This window comes from Spinacia oleracea, chromosome 1, assembly GCF_020520425.1.
Source record: "Spinacia oleracea cultivar Varoflay chromosome 1, BTI_SOV_V1, whole genome shotgun sequence".
Taxonomy (NCBI): domain Eukaryota; kingdom Viridiplantae; phylum Streptophyta; class Magnoliopsida; order Caryophyllales; family Amaranthaceae; genus Spinacia; species Spinacia oleracea.
Window position 1 is genome coordinate 80,658,246 of NC_079487.1, and position 20,734 is coordinate 80,678,979.

General features: G+C 37.4%; 2 protein-coding genes across 2 annotated transcripts; both read left to right on the forward strand.

Moving 5' to 3' along the window:
* Positions 1-10,798: 10,798 nt before the first annotated feature.
* LOC110775010 (protein ALP1-like) lies at positions 10,799-12,197 on the forward strand. The gene is made up of 3 exons (XM_021979615.2): positions 10,799-11,320; positions 11,400-11,625; positions 11,716-12,197. Exons 1-3 carry the CDS (start codon positions 10,799-10,801, stop codon positions 12,195-12,197), a joined length of 1,230 nt encoding a protein of 409 aa, XP_021835307.2.
* A 283-nt stretch (positions 12,198-12,480) lies between these two features.
* Positions 12,481-13,382, forward strand: LOC110775009 (uncharacterized). Its single transcript, XM_021979614.2, has 2 exons — positions 12,481-12,828; positions 13,047-13,382. Exons 1-2 carry the CDS (start codon positions 12,481-12,483, stop codon positions 13,380-13,382), a joined length of 684 nt encoding a protein of 227 aa, XP_021835306.2.
* Positions 13,383-20,734: the final 7,352 nt, after the last annotated feature.

The following is a 20,734-nucleotide window of genomic DNA, read 5'->3' on the forward strand; positions in this document are numbered from 1 at the left end:
TTCTAATCATTAAAATCCTCAACTTTGGTGTTCATAACCAATCCCAAGTGCATAAATAATCACAATCCATCATCAAAATATAATGAAGATTCAAGCTTTAAACTAGGGAAGGCTCGGAAGAAGAGAAATATACCTAACCGGCCTATACCATGGTACGATTAATGGAAAGAAATATTTAATCGGGCGCAAATGGAAAGAAATACGAGTGATGCGGGAGTGCACGAAAAATCAGCAAGCTTGCGGCTTGCTTACGGGCTGGCGACAGAAGCAGGTGCAAGGAGTGCGCTGGCGCAACGACTGGGCGAGGAGTGCGCTGGGCGCGGGCGAGGGTCGTGCGCGGGGAAATGGGAAGCATCAGCGCCCATGAATCGAGTGAGGCACGCGAGGCAAACAGCTTGCAGGGAAGCACACACCAAAGAAGAAAAAGAAAGAAAGAGAAGAAGAAAGAGAAAGAAAAGAGGAAACTTGGAAGAGAAGAAAGAGAATAAAAGAAAGAGAGAAAGAGCTCTTCAAATGTGAGGGAAAATGAGGGATTCCCAAGGGTATTTAAAGTGTGAGAAATCTTAAGGATTGAGGTTGAAGAAGTTTCCTAGAAACTTAAATTAACTAAGGTTGAGTTTCCTTAATCCTAGTGAGGTGTCCTTGAGGATTAGATCAAGGAAGCTTCTTGGAAATTCCTACACTTTGAGTTGGGCTTTTGAATTGGGCTTGAGTTTCATTGTAATATGCTTCTTGAATTTTAATTTCAAAACCCAAATACTACTCAACTTGAAAACTAAATTCGCTTGATAATTAATTAAAATAATAAATACTTTTAATCCATTAAATACATTTAAATAGCTTATTTAAATGCGATTTAAATTCAAAAAATCCCCAAACTGCTTAATAAATATAATAAAATATATTATAATTACTTCAAATATACGAGGTATTACAGTCAGTTTCGTCCTGAAACTTGGTCACGTTAACTCAAATTTGAAGCTCAAAACTTGAGACTTTATTGATTACTTAGCAACATTTCAAGTTGTTGCATTCTTTAAATGATTAAACATAACAGAAAGCACTAAATCAAGCATAAAATAAGGGAAAATGAGGTAAAAAACCGCGAAATTTTACTGCACTCTACCCCCTTAAAAGACACGAGTTACGACCTCGTAACTCAACTAACCTTTGGGAAAAGCTCGGGATATTTCTTTCTCATTTCGTCCTCGGCTTCCCAGGTTGCTTCTTCTGATTCTTGATTAGACCATAACACCTTAACAATCTTAACATCCTAGGTTCGTGTACTACGAACTTTACTATTTAGGAATTTGACTGGTCTTTCCTTGAAAGATAAAATTTGGTCTAGTTCAATGGTCTCTGGTTGCAACACATGCCATTTACCTGGGACATACTTCCTCAATTTAGAAATGTGGAACACGCTATGCACTCTATGCAAGTCCATAGGTAAGCCTAGTCTATAAGCTGCCTTTCCTATCCGTTCTAGGATCTCATAAGAGCCTATGTACTTTGTGCTTAACTTTCCCTTCTTGCCAAATCTCATCACACCTTTCATTGGAGAAACTTTGAGTAACACCTTATCACCTATTTGGAATTCTTCATCCTCACTCTTCAAGTTTGCATAACTCTTTTGACGATCTTGCGCTGCTTGAATCTTGGATTGAGTAGTTCTAATTTTGTTCATGCTGTCCTCTATCATTTGAGGTCCTAACACAACTATCTCACTAATATCGCTCCAACATAGTGGACTTCTACATTTCCTTCCATACAAGGCCTCAAATTGTGCCATTCCTATAATGACATGATAGCTATTGTTATAAGAAAACTCAATCAAATCTAAGTTATCTTCCCAACTTCCTTGGAAGTAAATTACACATGCACAAAGCATATCCTCAAGTGTCTAAATGGTTCTCTCAGTCTGTCCATCTGTGGCTGGATGGAATATTGTACTCATTTTCAGTGTTGTACCAAAGTTCTTCTGCACACTTTTTCAGAAGTCCAAAACCTTGAATCCCTATCTGATACGATATCCTTAGGAACTCCATGTAGTCTCACAATGTTCTTGATGTAAGCCTTAGCAAGTTGCTCCATCCTCCGGGTTTCCTTCATTGGTATAAACACTACTGACTTGGTCAATCTATCTACCACAACCCAAATGGTATCATCATTTCTCAGCTTTTGACTTGGGTAAACAAGTAACAAAGTCCATTGAAATACAGTCCCATTTCCAACTCAGAATTTCTAATGGTTGAACCTTCCCTCGAGGTCTCCTATGCTCTATCTTGACTTTCTGACAAGTCAAGCATCTAGCAACAAACTCAGCTACTTCATTTTTCATCCTCGACCACCAACTTCAGATCCTTATACAACATGTCACCTCCTGGGCGAACAAAATATGGTGTGTTGTGACCTTCTCTCATAAGCTTCTCCTTTAGCTCTTCACAGTTTTAAGGCACACACCACCTTTTGTACCTCAAACTTCCATCATCATGGATCTTAAAATCTAATTCCTTTCCTTGCGAAATATTTTCCTTGATTTGCTCCAACTTCACATCACCAGTTTGGTTCTCCTTAATCTCGTCATATAGTGATGGTTGAGTGGTCAACGCATTCATCATTCCTTCTAGACATTCACTATACACAATCTCTAGATTCAATCGTTGCATATCCTTGTGTTAGGTTATGATACATATAAAGCATATATATTTCATGCGGAAAAACCATAAAGCCAGGAATCCAAATTAATTGCCACATAACAATTATCATAATTTAGGATACATACTTATGTAGCGTGCCCTCCCTAGCTGCTCCCGAACCGAACAAGAACAAGTTTAGGACTCCAAGTGTAGTCCCTCCGTAGATAGTCCACAACACGTTCGGATCCGCCTTAGATTTAATTAACTAGAATTCAACCTAAGGTTTTAAGTTATTCGAATAATTGTGGCAAATTATTATCTTAGCTTTAACCTTAAAACTATATGAATACTTGAATTGGGGTGTTTATAAGTTGTGAATGCCATCACCTATTTATAGGGTTGGAATAATAGAATTAGAAGTCTACTAGGTTTTAATTAATCTAATCCTATTAGAATTAGACATTAACTAAAACTGATAAGTTAATGTTTAATTCAACAACTAACTCTAGTAACTTCAGGAAATTATCTTTAATCTAATCCTAGTTGCTTAAGGATTCGATGCATGCACAAACTCAATGCACACACGCACGCACAGCCCACAAGGGGCGTTGGGCGCGCGCGCGCGGAGCAGGCTCGGCCCACAGCGCTGCTCGCAGCCCATTGCTTGGGCACGCCAGTTGCCTTGCTCGTTCGGCCTGGCCTTGCGTGCTGCTTGGCTGGGCCTGGGTGCCTTGGCGGGTTGCTGTGTTGCCTTGCGCGCAAGGGCTTGCTAGGCGCAGGCCTGGCTTCGTGTTGGGCCTTCCGATTCGAACAATATTTAATATTTCCGATTCCGGAATTAATTTCCGTTTCGAACAAATATTTAATATTTCCGATTCCGGAATTATTTTCCGATTCCGATAATATTTCCGATTCCGGCAATATTTCCATTTCCAGCAAATTTCCGATTCCGGCAATATTTCCATTTCCAATAATATTTTCCGATACGTACCATGTTTTCTTTTCCGGCAATATCTACGACTTGGATAATATTTATATTTCCGATACGATCCATATTTCCGTTTCCGGCAATATCATCGTTTCCGGAGTATTCATAATTTGCCTTTGACGATTTCAGCTCCCACTGGAACCGAGATCCGTCGATTCCGAATATCCATAAATGGAGTATTTAATTCACTTAAATACTTGATCCGTTCACGTACTATTTGTGTGACCCTACGGGTTCAGTCAAGAGTAAGATGTGGATTAATATTATTAATTCCACTTGAACTGAAGCGACCTCTAGCTAGGCATACAGTTCACTTGATCTCACTGAATTATTAACTTGTATAATTAATTAATACTGAACCGCATTTATTAGACTTATCATTGAATGCATACTTGGACTAAGGGCATTATTTCCTTCAGTCTCCCACTTGTCCTTAGGGACAAGTGTGCATTTCCTAATTCCTTTGTCGCTTGATCCTTGCTCATGAACATAAGGTAAGAGTTGTCATCCTTATTATGTCAAGAGGTATTTCTCGGTTTCAGAGTTCAACTGATCAAATAAACAGATAATCATAGCCTATGATTCATCTGAGCACGGCCATGCATTTTACAGTTTCTATCTCTCCGAGTGGCCTTGTACAACTTTCAGCATCTCATCCCGATTTATGGGAGGACAATCCCAATCTTGCAATCTTGAGATTAGACTTCATTTGATAGGTGATTACCCGAGCGTTGCCGTTATATCCTCCTTTTACGGTGCGACGGTTGACAACGTCAAAGTAACCAATTCCCAAACAAGTAATCTCAAATCACTCAGGTATTGACGATTAGTGTCTAATAATTTTAATGAAATTTACTTATGACAGATTTTCATCTCTTACAGTAAAGTTTCATAGGTTTGTCCGATACTAGTCTTCCCAAAGTAAGTATCTATGCAAATGATTTGCGACATTGCCATGTCCACATAGTTCAAGAAACAGAACTACTAGGCATCTTGCATTCTAGTCGTCTAGCGTTTTCTATGCGTCCATCTTTATAGAAAACTCCGACCAGGGACCATTTTCAACTTTTGACATTCAAGTTCACTTGATAGACATTTCTTAGTCACAAGACTGGTCCTGACAGTCTATCTTGAATATATCGTCAAATTAAAGGGACTCATCAGTTAATAAACCACAAATTAAATGGAAAAATGAATTCTATTAATTTATATGAATGGTTAACCAATAACGCTTTACAAAGTATTAAACTTTAAAACTTTAAAACATTAAATAAGGACATCAAAGCCATTCTCCAACATGCTTGATTCCCATAGCTGCAGTGTGCGAGTTGTGCTTCGCTTGCGGCAGAGGTTTAGTTAATGGATCTGAGATGTTGTCGTCAATTCCAATTTTGCTTATCTCGACTTCTTTTCTTTCAACGAACTCTCGTAGAAGGTGAAATCTACGAAGTACATTCTTGACTCTCTGGTGGTGTCTAGGCTCCTTTGCATGTGCAATAGCTCCGCTATTATCACAATATAGAGCTATCGGTCCTTTAATGGAGGGGACTACACCAAGTTCCCCTATGAACTTCCTTAGCCAAAGAGCTTCCTTTGCTGCTTCAGGTGGAGCAATGTACTCCACTTCAGTTGTAGAATCCGCAATGATGCTTTGCTTAGCACTTTTCCAGCTTACTGCTCCTCCGTTGAGGCAGAAGACAAACCCAGACTGTGATCTGAAATCATCCTTTTCGATTTGGAAACTTGCGTCCGTATAGCCTTTAACAATTAATTCATCATCTCCACCATAGACCAGGAAATCATCTTTGTTCCTTTTCAGGTACTTCAGAATATTCTTGGCAGCAGTCCAATGTGCCTCTCCTGGGTCTGACTGGTATCTGCTCGTAGCACTGAGTGCGTACGCAACATCCGGGCGTGTACATATCATAACATACATTATTGAACCAATCAATGATGCATATGGAATCCCACTCATTCGTCTACTCTCATCTAGTGTTTTTGGGCACTGAGTCTTGCTTAGAGTCATTCCATGAGTCATGGGTAGGTAGCCTCGCTTGGAGTTTGCCATATTGAACCTTTCAAGCACCTTATTGATATAAGTGCTTTGACAAAGTCCAATCATCTTCTTAGATCTATCTCTGTAAATCTTGATGCCCAGTATGTACTGTGCTTCTCCTAGATCCTTCATCGAAAAACATTTCCCAAGCCAAATCTTGACAGAGTTCAACATAGGAATGTCATTTTCGATAAGTAATATGTCGTCGACATATAATACTAAAAAAGAAATTTTGCTTCCACTAACCTTCTTGTATACACAAGATTCGTCTGCGTTCTTGATGAAACCAAAGTCACTGACTGCTTCATCAAAACGTATATTCCAGCTCCTTGATGCTTGCTTCAATCCGTAGATTGATTTCTTAAGCTTGCATACCTTTTTAGCATTCTTTGGATCCTCAAAACCCTCAGGCTGTGTCATAAACACAGTTTCTGTTAAAACGCCGTTTAAGAAAGCGGTTTTGACATCCATCTGCCATATTTCGTAATCGTAATATGCAGCTATTGCTAACATTATCCGAATAGACTTTAGCATTGCAACTGGTGAAAAGGTTTCATCGTAATCCACACCGTGGACTTGCCTGTAACCTTTTGCAACCAATCTAGCTTTGAAAACTTCTAGTTTCCCATTCTTGTCCTTTTTCAGTTTAAAAACCCATTTGCTTCCTATGGCTTGGTAGCCATCTGGCAAATCGACCAAATCCCAAACTTGGTTTTAAGACATGGAGTCTAATTCAGATTGCATGGCTTCTTGCCTTTGCTTGGAGCTAGGGCTCGTCATAGCTTGTTTGTAAGTCGCAGGTTCATCACTTTCAAGTAATAGAACTTCATAGCTCTCGTTCGTCAAAATACCTAAGTACCTTTCCGGTTGAGATCTATATCTCTGCGATCTACGTTACATTTCTAGATGGTCCTTGATTCTCACCAGATACTTCTAAAGATCTCTGAGTTTCATCCTGAATGTCATCTTGAGCATTCTCTAGAATTTTTTGTTCGACTCGAATTTCTTCGAGGTCTACTTTTCTCCCACTTGTCATTTTGGAAATGTGATCTCTTTCCAAAAAGATACCATCTCGACCAACAAACACCTTGTTCTCAGATGTATTGTAGAAGTAATAGCCCTTTGTTTCCTTTGGATAGCCCACAAGGATACATTTGTCAGATTTTGGTTGAAGTTTGTGAAATTAATCGTTTGACGTATACTTCACAACCCCAAATCTTAAGAAAAAACACTTTTGGAGGCTTTCCAAACCATAACTCATATGGAGTCTTTTCAACAGCTTTAGAGGAGCTCTATTTATAGTGAGTGCAGTTGTATTTAGTGCATGTCCCCAAAATTATATTGGAAGTTCGGCCTGACCCATCATTGATCTAACCATGTCTAGCAAGGTTCTATTCCTCCATTCTGACACACCGTTCCATTGAGGTGTTCCGGGAGGAGTCAATTCTGATAGAATTCCATATTCTTTCAGATGGTCATCAAATTCATAGCTCAGATATTCATCGCCTCTATCAGACCGCAGTGGCTTAATCTTCTTGCCTAATTGATTCTCTACTTCACTCTGAAATTCCTTGAATTTGTCAAAGGATTCAGACTTATGCTTCATTAGGTAGACATAACCATATCAACTGAAGTCATCAGTGAAAGTGATAAAGTAGCTGAAACCACCTCTAGCATTTGTACTCATTGGTCCACATACATCTGTATGGATTAAACCCAATAGTTCAGTTGCTCTTTCTCCAACTCTAGAGAAAGGTTGCTTTGTCATTTTGCCAAGTAAACATGATTCGCACTTACCATAATCCTATAAGTCAAATGGTTCTAGAATTCCTTCTTTTTGAAGTCTTTCTATGCGCTTTATGTTTATATGGCCTAATCGACAATGCCACAGATAGGTGAGATCTGAATCATTCTTTTTGGCCTTTTTGGTATTTATGTTATAAACTTGTTTGTTGTGATCTAATAAATAAAGTTCATTGATAATCTAGCAGATCCATAAAACATCTCTTTAAAATAAAACGAGCAACTGTTGTCTTTTATTAAAAAGGAAAATCCCTTAGCATCTAAGCAAGAAATATAAATGATGTTTTTAGTAAGACTTGGAACATGGAAACATTCTTCCAGTTCCAAAACTGGCCTAGAGGGAAACGACAAATAATAAGTTCCTACAGCTAATGCAGCAATCCGTGCTCCATTTCCCACTCGTAGGTCGTTTTCACCCTTGCTTAACCTTCTACTTCTTCTTAGTCCCTGCGAATTGGAACATAAGTGTGAGCCATAACCTGTATCTAATACCCAAGAAGTTGAATTAGCAAGTATACAGTCTATAACGAAAATACCTGAAGATGGAACGACTGTTCCGTTCTTCTGATCTTCCTTAAGCTCTAGACATTCTCTCTTGTAATAGCCAATTCCATCACAATAAAGACAGCTTGATGTGGACTTGTCCTGCTTTGTCTTCTTTTTTGACTCAGCATTGCCCTTGGACTTTCCACCTTTCTTGAAGGGTCTCCTTTTAGCCTTGAGTAAATCCTTGGCTTCACAGTCGAGTATTATCTCAGCCTTTTTGACCAGGTGAACCAACTCTGCAACTATTTCTTCTCTTGCTTCACTTAGGTATAGTTGCTTAAAGCGACCAAACCCACTGTGCAGTGAATTGAGCAAGATTGAGACTGCCATCCTTTCCCTGATTGGTGTTCCTAGCAGACTTAAGCGATCAAACAATGAAAGCATGTGGTCTACATGAAACCTTAGTGGAACGCCCACCCTTTTTTTATTGCGAAGGACCTGAACATGTGTTTCTTGGATTTCCATCCTAAAACATCTGTTATGAGAACTAACCTTCAGGCTTGACATTGATTCAATCAACTCATGGACATTTAGGTCTCTGTCCTCCGTGTTTCCACGACAGATATCCCTTAGATTCTTGATGAGCATAAAAGGTTCGTAAGCTACAAACCTCCTAGCCCATTCATCAGGGATATTGTTCAGAATGAGACTCATAACCTTTTTGAGATCCGCATCCCAGGCGGCATGTCTTTCAGGGGTCATGTATTTGGCATAGTAGCTTGGCATTAGATTGAACAGTACATACTCAAATCCATTGAGTCTGACTACTTCGACTAGCTTAGCTTCTCATTCAAGAAAATTTGTTAGGTTCAGCTTGACCATAAGCTCAGAACCCAAGATGATGTTTTGATTGTTGTTTGCCATAGTAAAAACTACAATTGAAAAAGAATAAATAAATAAATAACCATTCACAGTTTCTCTTAATAAACTTAAATTCTAGCATACATGCATAATTTATCATTTATTAAGCATTTTATTCAAGTTATGTGTTCCGGCAGGTGTGAATAAAATGATTCCAAGATCCTTAAATCATTGAAGAATTAAGCATATTATGTATTTAGACTCAATTCTAAAATATTTTACGTAAGCAAAGCCTTTGCTAATAGTCTAGAAACTACTCTTGGTTGATAGGTACGTCTAAGAACTTATTAGGTAAACCTATCTCATTTGCCACGACATAAAAGGACTCCTTACTTATATCGTTAAGTTTCACCAAAACTAACATGTACTCACAATTATTTGTGTACCTTACCCCTTTAGGATCAATAAGTAACACCTCGCTTAGGCGGAAAACTATTACTAAGATTGATGTAAAGGTTATCCAAGTAAGTGTTATTTTGGCATGGCACCTTTTAACTCAATTTTAAAGTTTGGAACTTAAGGCTCTTACTATGTTGGTTAGATTTTAGCCCATTCATCAGGGATATTGTTCAGAATGAGACTCATAACCTTTTTGAGATCCGCATCTCAGGCGGAAAGTCTTTCAGGGGTCATGTCTCTGGCATAGTAGCTTGGCATGGGATGTAACAGTACATACTCAAGTCCATTGAGTCTGATTATTTCAACTAGCTTAGCTTCCCATTCAAGAAAATTTGTTAGGTTCAGCTTGACCATAAGCTCAGAACCCATGATGATGTTTTGATTGTTGTTTGCCATAGTAAAACTACAATTTAAAAAGAATAAACAAATAAATAATCATTCACGGTTTCTCTTAATAAACTTAGGGGGCGTTTGGTTGGGGGTATTTAGGAAAGGGAATGGGAATGGGCTGTAATAATACCCTTTGTTATTGTTTTTTAGCCCATTTTCGTGATTCCCTTTACCCCTTTTTGTTTTTGGGTTCACCCAAAATTACTCTAGCCTGATTCCCCACCCCCCCCCCCCAGGGTTTCCCATTCTCATTCCCCACTTCATTTCCCCACTCTCTTCTCTCTCCTCTAGCCCTAGTTTACAGAAGCAGCACTTTTACAAACAGCTTGGGAAACTCACCTCGTCGGCGACACTCACCTCCGACCACTCCATTAACTCCGGCCGTCAAGGTAACTCTTTGTCCCTTTCTTTCTCTCTCATCTTTTTCTCTTTTTCTTTTTTGTATGATTTATATTATGGAGGCTTTTTTTTTAATTCGACCTCCGACCTTCGACCTTCCGACCTCCGACCTCCGTTCCTGGATATAGTTGTTTTCCGGTTTTATATGTTCCAGAATTTTTAACTTAAAATTTGTATGCGAATTAATTGATGTTTACCCAAATTTTTTACCCAGAATTAGTTGTTGCTTTGTATTCAAATTAAATATTTGTTGGTTGATTTGAAATGGTTGTTTGTTGGTTGATCTGAAATTGTTGGTGGTGGGTTGATTAGTACCTAAAATTGGTACTCATTGGTACTCCGTATTTATATGGCAGATGAGTTTATATGGAACATGAGTTTGGTAAATTCATGTGAGGTACTCCGTATTTTATTTGAAATGGGTATTCTTTGGTGTTTTTCTAGAAATTATTAGTAGCAAATTCATAGTTGAGGACCGAAAAATCTCAATTATTAGATTTTAATTTGGTAGATTAAGACTGGCTACTGTTAACTATGTTTAATGTTGATTTTTGTAGGATTTTTTTTTGAATTTAAAATAAATTTGGTACAGGGCATGAATGAATAAATTTTGAGTATAAGAGATAAGTTTGGTTGGGTGTGTTTTGTTTGCAATTTGTGTTTATATCTTGTACATATCAATATTATGATATGGTCTTGTTGGTGTTCTTTTCTACAGAAATGGCTCGAATGGGTACTTCTCTGAGAAGGAGAAGAAATTGGGACTTTATTCGTTTTATAGTTACCATGATAAATTGTGTTGTATTGCTACATTTGATGGTCTACTCAATTAGAAAAACATTATACAATTCTCAACTTATTCAATTAGATCAAAAAACTAGAAGAAAGAGGAGATTGTACAACTTAAATAGAATGGTTAGAGATAGTGATACTTTGTGTAGGAACTATCTTCGTATAAATCGACGCACATTTGGTATACTTTTGGAGATGGTAAGAGATATTGGTGGATTGAATGAAACAAGAAACACATGTTTGGAAGAGATTGTTGCGGGTTTCTTATATACATTAGCTCACCACAAAAAAAATAGAATGATTGGTGCACATTTTTATAGAAGTGGTGAAACTGTTAGTAGACAATTTCATGTTTGTTTATTAGCAATCTTGAAGTTACATACCGTGCTCCTTAAGAAACCAACTCCAATACAAGAAGATTCAGACGATGATAGGTGGAAGTATTTCAAGGTAAAAATGAAACAAATTCTAGTTTGACAAAGATGGTAGAAGTATTACATAATCTAAAGTGGTATTGTTTGTTTTGTAGAATTCTTTAGGTGCACTTGATGGTACAATGATTCTCGTAAATGTCCCTTCCGATGAACGATCTAAATATCGAACTAGAAAAGGTACCCTTACAATGAATGTACTAGGAGTATGTGCACCTGATATGGAATTTATATATGTCTTGCCTGGTTGGGAGGGATCGGCACATGATGGTCGCGTTCTTCGAGATGCTATTTCTAGGCCTAATGGTTTGAAAGTACCAAAAGGTAATTAAATTAATGAAAATATTGATTAAGTCCAACATAATAAGTAATAGAATAACAAAATAATTTTTTTTCTTTTAATCTTGTGTCAAGGTTGTTATTATCTTTGTGATGGTGGATATACCAATGGAGAGGGATTCCTTGCACCATATAGAGGACATCTTTACCATCTTAGAGAGTGGACTAACGGTAGACGTTCACCACAAACCGCTGAAGAATTGTTCAACTTAAAGCATGCAAAAGCTAGAAATGTGATTGAACGATGCTTTGGGTTACTCAAGGGAAGATGGGGAATCCTTAGAAGTCCTTCTTGGTTTAGTTTACAGACACATGGTCGTATTGTTCTTGCTTGTGCTTTATTACATAACTTGGTAAAGAGATATATGCTTCAAGAATTTGATGATGATGACTTGTATGAGGAGGTTGATAGTGAAGATGATGAAAGTGACGAAGATGATGAGGTGGAGTACATAACCTCTATTGCTGTATCTGATCCATGGACTAATTTCAGAAATCAAATGGCCCAAAACATGTTCAATGCTTGGAGGGCTAGAAATCGTATAACTACTTTATGATATGGGCATGTATGTTTTATTTAATTATTTGGGGTTGTTTTATTTAGATTTGGGACTTTTATGTTTATTTTGGTTTGTTTTATTTAGATTTGAGAATTGAATGTTCTTTTTGAAATATTTGGATTTATTTAGACTTTGATTTTTTATGGTTCTTTTTAATTATTATGACTAGCTTGTTTTGAATTATTTGGAATTAGTTTGATTATTTGGTTAATGATTTTAATAAATTTCTTTCTTTAAATAATGTTATTGCATGTTTATTTTATTTAAATTTCATAGTAGGATGGATGAAAGTAGTGCAAGCGGAGGTGGAAGGGGTAAAAACAAACGGTTTTGGACCGTTGGAGAGGATAAAGTTCTTGTAGCCGCTTTGTCCGAGTTAGCGGTTGATCCTCATTGGAAGTGTGACAATGGATTCAGAAGTGGCTACATGGTTCGTTTGGAGGAGGTAATAGGTAAGGCTCTTCCTGGTTGTGGTTTGAAGGCTGTGCCACACATCGATTCGAGGCTTAAAACACTTGCAACCAAATTCAGAGCTCTTTCTGAAATGCTAAATACAAGTGGGTTTGCTTGGGATGATGAGAGAAAAATGATTTCTGTGGAGCGCTCGGTTTATGATGAATATTGTAAGGTACGATTATTTTCTAATGTTTAATTTTATTTAACTATAATTTTAGTTTTACTTTACGTAATAAGGCAATAGTGGTTGCTTGCTTTTGTAAATCTGTGAGTTTTAGTTTTACTTTTCTTAGTTTTATCACTCCTACTTCTTTCACCATATCTTTATTGTTGTTGTAAATATCTGGTTATTGGTATGATTACTGATTGGTTTATTTGTTTTCCCTCTAGTCTCACCCTAATTGCAAAAACTTGTACGGAGTTCCTTTTCCACATTTTCATGAGCTCATGAGTATTTATGGCAAGGACTATGCCACTGGCATACCGGCTGAAGGTTATGTTGATGCGGTAACCCATATGGAGAAAGTTGCTCCTACTCAAGTTACACTTGATTCAAGTGATGAGGATGATGTTGTTGGTAGTGGTAATGTTGCTCAAACTATTGAATCTGCCCATGCTCCTTCATTGAAAAAAATCAAGACCGAAAATCTACCAAAAGAGGTAAGAGAAGAAGTGATGGTGTTGGAAGTAGTTCTAATGAGTTGGCTAGTTTACAAGCATTCATGAAAGATATGAATGTTCATCTTTCCACCATGGCTAATGTAATGGCACGTGCCGATGATCGAGAGCAACGCATCGATGATCGAGAGAAAGCAATAGCCGAGAAGAGTGAGCAAGTGCTAGGAGAACTACTCTCTTTGAATTTGGAAGGTATCACTCCAACTCAAGTTTTTGAAGTAGCCAACATTCTAACGGCACAACCAAATAAGCTCATGATTTTTTCGAAGTGTCCCGATACTTTGAAAGCTACTTATGTTAAGAGTCTTCTTGGTGGAAGTGGTGGTGCCAATGCTTAAGTCTTGTGGGTGCTTTATATATGAGTTTCAAATAGGTTGTTTCCATAACCTATTTCTTTTGGTATGAACTTTATGTAGCGATGTTTTATACTCTCTTGATGATATTTGGTGTTGGTAGTTGATTTTACTAGACATATATTTTGGAATGTTTTTGAAGGACAAGTATGTCCTACTAATGCTCTCTCATTTGTGGATGTTAAGGAGGTCTTATTTGATGTAATTTTTGGCAAAAAGCTCCTTTTATCTAGGCTTTATTTAGGGAGGTCTTGAGCTCTATTATGTATTCCCTAATATATTGGTGTACATGAATATTAATGGCTATGGCCTTATTGACGAACAATCCCTTGTTTTGTACTTGTTATCAATTAAGTTGAACAATTTGGATGGGTAAAAATATTGCTTATTGTTTTATTTATTTATTTATTTAAAATAAAGAAAAATTAAGGAATAAAATTTAATTATATTACATTTTTTAAACAGGTTATTCATATGTACATGTTTAGGGAAAAAAAAATAAACAGTTGATTCCCTGCTTTGAACCAAACAGCCACAAAGGGAATCAGGGTGCATTCCATTCCGTTTCTGGGACATACCCAAACAGGTAGGGGAATCAGGGTCATTCCATTCCTTTCTGCTTGATTCCCTTTCTGCATTCCATTCCGTTTACCCTGCGCGAACCAAACGCACCCTTAATTTTTAGCATACATGCATAATTCAATGTTCATTAAGCATTTTATTCAAGTTATGTGTTCCGGCAGGTGTGAATAAAATGATTCCAAGATCCTAAAACCCATTGAAGAATTAAGCACATTATGTATTTAGACTCAATCCTAAAATCTTTTAGGTAAGCAAAAGCCTTTTGCTAATAGTCTAGAAACTACTCTTGGTTGATAGGTACGTCTAAGAACTTATTAGGTAAACCTATCGATTTTGCCACGACATAAAAGGACTCCTTACTTATATCGTTGAGTTTCACCAAAACTAACATGTACTCACAATTATTTGTGTACCTTACCCCTTTAGTATCGATAAGTAACACCTCGCTATGGCGGAAAACTATTACTAAGATCGATGTAAAGGATATCCAAGTAAGTGTTATTTTGGCATGGCACCTTTTAACTCAATTTTAAAGTTTGGAACTTAAGGCTCTTACTATGTTGGTTAGATTTTAAGTGAACTAATATCCTTAATCATGCAACATAATCAAGCCATAATCTCATGCATAATTAAGACATATTTAAAGCAATAAATAACTTAAAACATGCATAAGATATAAATGTGATCTAGTATGGCCCGACTTCATCTTGAAGCTTCAACTTCAAACTCCGTCTTGAAATGGATTGGAAACTCCGTCTTGAATTTCACCATGGGAGGCGCCATTTTCTTCAAATAGGATAAGCTATAATTTAAACTAATTACAACTATTTGATGGTACTCGAACCATATTTAAAGCAATAAAATTTGGTACTTTGGACCAATATTACATTCAAAATTAATGGTACGCGGACCATATTTTCTATCCTATTTGGGCAATACTAGTCACTTTCCATAACCTGCAAAACAGTACATTTACAATATACCATTCACCCATTCATTAATCAATGAATGGCCCACATAGCTGGTTAGTAGAACATATTATGCATCACATAAATATTTGCAGCAATTAATCAAGGCCTCCAATAATCTACCAATTATTCAATCCTTATTAATTCTAATCAAGTTGTTTTAACCTTAAAGGAATGTAGACCTAATCAAGAGTTTATGACTAAAACGCTCCCACTTAAACCAAGAAATTTACATGCTTTACTAATTTTAAACATTAAATTGTATTTCCTGGTCTAATCGGAAACATACAAATTTAATTAAAGTTTAAAGCTCGTATAAAATTATTATTTGAATCCTTTAATTTATTTTCAGTTTATTAAATTAATTAATTTAAATTTAATCAAGGTTTTAATTTTAGTAAAATAATTAGTATATATAGAATTTATAATAATTAAATTATTCAAAATTAAATTCCGAGAAAAAAAAAATTACGAATTTTAAATTTAATTAAAATCGTTTTCCAACTGAAAATCAAAGTAAATTAAAGCGTATCAATCGGGTCAAGACGAGGCCATGGGCTTGCGCCCATGCCCCGTCGAGTCCACGAGGCAGCATCGCCCCTCTCGAGTGATCGCATAGCAAGGCACGAGAGCAGCCACACGCAAACGCAGCAAGCCAAGCAAGCCACGCTTGCGCGCAGCAGCTTGCTTGCTATGTCGTAGTGCAGGAGCTGGCTTGGCGAGGCATCCCTCGCTGGGCGAGGCAGCGCTTGCTGCAGCGAGGCATCCCTCGCTGCCGGCGCGCAGCCTGCCTACTCACTTGTGCCTTTCCTCTCACCCATCCGCCCATGCCTCATCGCAGCACTCGACTGAAGGCAGGGCTACTGCCTTGTGCTCGCGTGCCACTTCCTTGTTCGCTGCATACGTACCGCATGGGCGACGAGCTCCCTTCCTCGTCGTCGCATGCCCGCACTATACAACACCCTTAAGGGTAACACTTAGTGTCCATTGCTTTGTGCGCGCAAGATTCATGAGCGGATAACATAAAAATCAAAACTTTTTAATTTAAATTTATAGACGAATTAATAAATCATATTAATTTCATAAATTTAGGGCGAAAATCGAAAATTTATTATTCAAATTAATTTCCGATCAAGTTTATTTTCATGGATTCAAATCTAGGTCATAAAATTTAAAAATTTACCAAATTTAACAAATTTTTTGGTGGTTTTTAATCATGGATACCTAATTAAATTGTTAATTAATTATGAAAAACAAATCAAATTCTAAATTATTCGAATTTCAACAAATTAATTGCAATTACAAATTAGGTTGTATAATTAACAAGCTTAGGCATTAAAATTGTTAAACATAGACCAATCATACATTCAAGATTTACAAACAAGAATCGCAAATATTTAATTAACATCTTAAAAATTACAAATTTTGCGTTCGAAAAACTAAAACCTCCGAAAAGTCATAGTTAGGCTTCGAATTTGGGAATTCTGCGTTCGGCATCAAATCTTTGATTTTAGTCAAAATTTTAAAATGCCATTTACATGCGAAATTCACTACTCCCTCCGTCCCTTAATACTCGCACCGGTTTGACCGGTGCGGAGTTTAAGGCATTTGAATTGACGTATTAATTTAATGATTGGTAGTTGATAGTGAGGTATTTTTTAATATAATTAGTGGGAAATGTGTAAGGGGTGAGGAGTGATGAGTGAGGGATGTGGATTTTTAAATGATTTTTTATATGGAGTAGGGGTGTAGGTGGGGTAGTAGGTAAGTGAGAAATAATATAATATTGGTAAAGATTTTCATTTATAGAAGTGGTGCAAGTATTAAGGGAAGGCCCGGAAAGGAAAGCGGTGCAAGTATTAAGGGACGGAGGGAGTATAAAATTATACGATTCCGACCATTATTGACTAAACTGCCGAAAATTCTGCGAACATATAATTAAATAATCGCACGAATTTGCAATTAATTACAAAAAACAAAATTAATCACCCTTTTAATTCATTGCAAATTTATAAAATTTAACCATGTTAACTATAATTTATTATGGAATTAATTAGAGGTTCGTGATACCACTGTTAGGTTATGATACATATAAAGCATATATATTTCATGCGGAAAAACCATAAAGCCAGGAATCCAAATTAATTGCCACATAACAATTAGCATAATTAAGGATACATACTTATGTAGCGTGCCCTCCCTAGCTTCTCCCGAACCGAACAAGAACAAGTTTAGGACTCCAAGTGTAGTCCCTCCGTAGATAGTCCACAACACGTTCGGATCCGCCTTAGATTTAATTAACTAGAATTCAACCTAAGGTTTTAAGTTATTCGAATAATTGTGGCAAATTATTATCTTAGCTTTAACCTTAAAACTATATGAATACTTGAATTGGGGTGTTTATAAATTGTGAATGCCATCACCTATTTATAGGGTTGGAATAATGGAATTAGAAGTCTACTAGGTTTCAATTAATCTAATCCTATTAGAATTAGACATTAATTAAAACTGATAAGCTAATGTTTAATTCAACAACTAATTAACTCTAGTAACTTTAGGAAATTAATCTTTAATCTAATCCTAATTGCTTAAGGATTCGATGCATGCACGAAATCAACGCACAAACGCACGCACCACCCACAAGGGGAGTAAGGCGCGCGCGCGCGCGGAGCAGGCTCGGCCCACAGCGCTGCTCGCAGCCCATTGCTTGGGCGCGCCAGTTGCCTTGCTCGCTGGGCCTGGCCTTGCGTGCTGCTTGGCAGGGCCTGCGTGCCTTGGCGGGTTGCTGTGTTGCCTTTTGCGCATGGGCTTGCTAGGCGCAGGCCTGACTTCGTGTTGGGCCTTGCGTCAAGCTCGTCCGATGTTTATTTCGTACGACGCGCTTCTGATTAATTTTCCGATTCCGGAATTCATTTCCGATTCGAACAATATTTAATATTTCCGATTCCGGAATTAATTTCCGTTTCGAACAACTATTTAATATTTACGATTCCGGAATTATTTTCCGATTCCGATAATATTTCCGATTCCGACAATATTTCCGTTTCCGACAATATTTTCGATTCTGGCAATATTTCCATTTCCGATAATATTTTCCGATACGTACCATGTCTCCGTTTTTGGCAACATCTACGACTTGGATAATATTTAGATTTTCGATACGATCCATATTTCCGTTTCAGGCAATATCATCGTTTCCGGAGTATTCATAATTTGCCTTTGACGATTTCAGCTCCCACTGGAACCGAGTTCCGTCGATTCCGAATATCCATAAATGGAGCATTTAATTCACTTAAATACAAGATCCGTTCACGTACTATTTGTGTGACCCTACGGGTTCAGTCAAGAGTAAGCTGTGGATTAATATTATTAATTCCACTTGAACTGAAGCGGCCTCTAGCTAGGCATACAGTTCACTTGATCTCACTGAATTATTAACTTGTATAATTAATTAATACTGAACGGCACTTATTAGACTTATCATTGAATGCATACTTGGACCAAGGGAATTATTTCCTTCACCTTGCACAACTCGTTAGCAACTACTAACGCATTCACACTATGACTTGATTTCCTACTCAAGGCATCTGCAACTACATTGGCTTTTCCTTCGTGATATTGGATGTCTAAATCATAATCCTTAATCATTTCTAACCATCTTCTTTGATGCATATTCAATTTTTTTTTTGTGAAAATGTACTTCAAGCTCTTATGATCTTACACTTCACACCATACTGGTAATGTCTCCAAATCTTCAATGCATACACTATGGCTGCTAGCTCTAAGTTATAGTTAGGATAATTAGCTTCATACGACTTAAATTTCCTTGATGCATTAGCGATAACCTTCTCATTCTGCATCAATACACATCTTAAACCATTCTTTGACGCATCAATGTATACATCATAGGTATCACTCCCATCTGGTAAAGTTAACACTGGCGCAGTTGTCAATCGCGTCTTCAGAGTTTGGAATGCTTCCTCACACTTCTCATTCCACTCAAACCTAGCTTCCTTTTTCATAAAAGTAGTCATTGGCTTGACTGTTCTAGAGAAATCTCCCACAAAGTGTCTATAATATCCAGCTAAACCTAGAAAACTTCGAATATCCGTAACACTCTTGGGTGTTGGCCATTCACTAATAGCTTTAATCTTTTCAGGGTCCACTGCAACTCCTTCTTTTGACACAAAATTTCCTAAGAATGCAACTTTTTCCAACCAAAATTCACACTTCGAGAACTTAGCATACAACTAATTTTCTCAAAGAGTACACAACACGGACCTTAGATGTTTAGCATGATCCTCTTTGTTCCTCGAATACACTAAGATGTCATCTATGAAAACCACTACAAACTTGTCCAAAAATGCATGGAACACACGGTTCATCAAGTCCATAAATATCGCAGGTGCATTTGTCAACCCAAAAGGCAAAACTGTGAACTCGTAATGATCGTATCTAGTCCTAAATGCAGTCTTTGGCATATCGTTATCCGTGATTCTCAACTGATGATAACCCGAACGTAAACCGATTTTCGAGAAGATCCCTGCTCCTTTCAGTTGGTCAAGCAGGTCATCTATCCTAGGAAAAGGATACTTGATTTTTATTGTGACTTTATTGAGCTCCCTGTAGTCTATACAGAGTCTCATACTTCTATCCCTCTTCTTCACAAACAGAACTGGTGCTCCCCATGGCAAAGAACTTGGTCTAATATAACCCTTTTCTAACAATTCCTCCAATTGACCCTTCAACTCAGTCATCTCTGTTGGGGCCATCCGATACGGGGCTTTCAAAATAGGTGCATTTTCGGGTGTTAAATGTATAGTAAAATCAATTGGTCGGTAAGGAGGCATTCCCGGGATCTCTTTCGGAAACACATCTAAGAACTCATTCACAACTGCAATCTCCTCGGGTGTATCCTTAATTTCCTCATCTAGGTCTCTCACATTTCATAAGAGAACTGGATTCTCTTTGTTGACTAACTTCACGAGTTCCATTGCCGTGATGATTCCTACGTTTCTAGGCTTACCAAAACGACGATAGGACACTACTTTACATAAGCTAGACTTCAAATGAATCTTCTATTTCTCGCAGTCAATCTTGGATTTGAACAAAGTCAACCAATCCATACCCAGTATGACATCCAATTCTCCTAATTCAAACTCGATCAGGTGAGACAAGAATATGGACTTGGCTATGGTCAAAGACACATTCCTATGAATCTTGGTGCATTTCACTATGCTACCAATTGGTATAACTATGGGTACTTCAATTGTTTCAGATGTGCTCAAACCTACACTAGAGGAAAAAACCTTATAGGTTGCCCTTAAAATATGCTTATAGGTTGCCAATTGCAAGGGCAACATATGGGGGGGTCACTTTTGTGAAATTATCAAAGGTTGCCCTTAACAAGGGCAACTTATAATCTTATAAGTTGCCCTTGTTTGCAACAAGGGCAACTTATGTGAAACTTATAAGTTGCCCTTGTCGCATACAAGGG

What these genes read in the sequence shown, in the direction of transcription:
- LOC110775009 (XM_021979614.2), top strand. Translation starts at nt 12,481, where the DNA reads ATGGATGAAAGTAGTGCAAGCGGAGGTGGAAGGGGTAAAAACAAACGG. An exon ending in TTTATGATGAATATTGTAAG is followed by an intron (nt 12,829 to 13,046) that starts GTACGATTATTT and finishes TTTTCCCTCTAG; the next exon opens with TCTCACCCTAATTGCAAAAA.
- LOC110775010 (XM_021979615.2), top strand. Translation starts at nt 10,799, where the DNA reads ATGGCTCGAATGGGTACTTCTCTGAGAAGGAGAAGAAATTGGGACTTT. An exon ending in ATAGGTGGAAGTATTTCAAG is followed by an intron (nt 11,321 to 11,399) that starts GTAAAAATGAAA and finishes TTTGTTTTGTAG; the next exon opens with AATTCTTTAGGTGCACTTGA. An exon ending in TGGTTTGAAAGTACCAAAAG is followed by an intron (nt 11,626 to 11,715) that starts GTAATTAAATTA and finishes TCTTGTGTCAAG; the next exon opens with GTTGTTATTATCTTTGTGAT.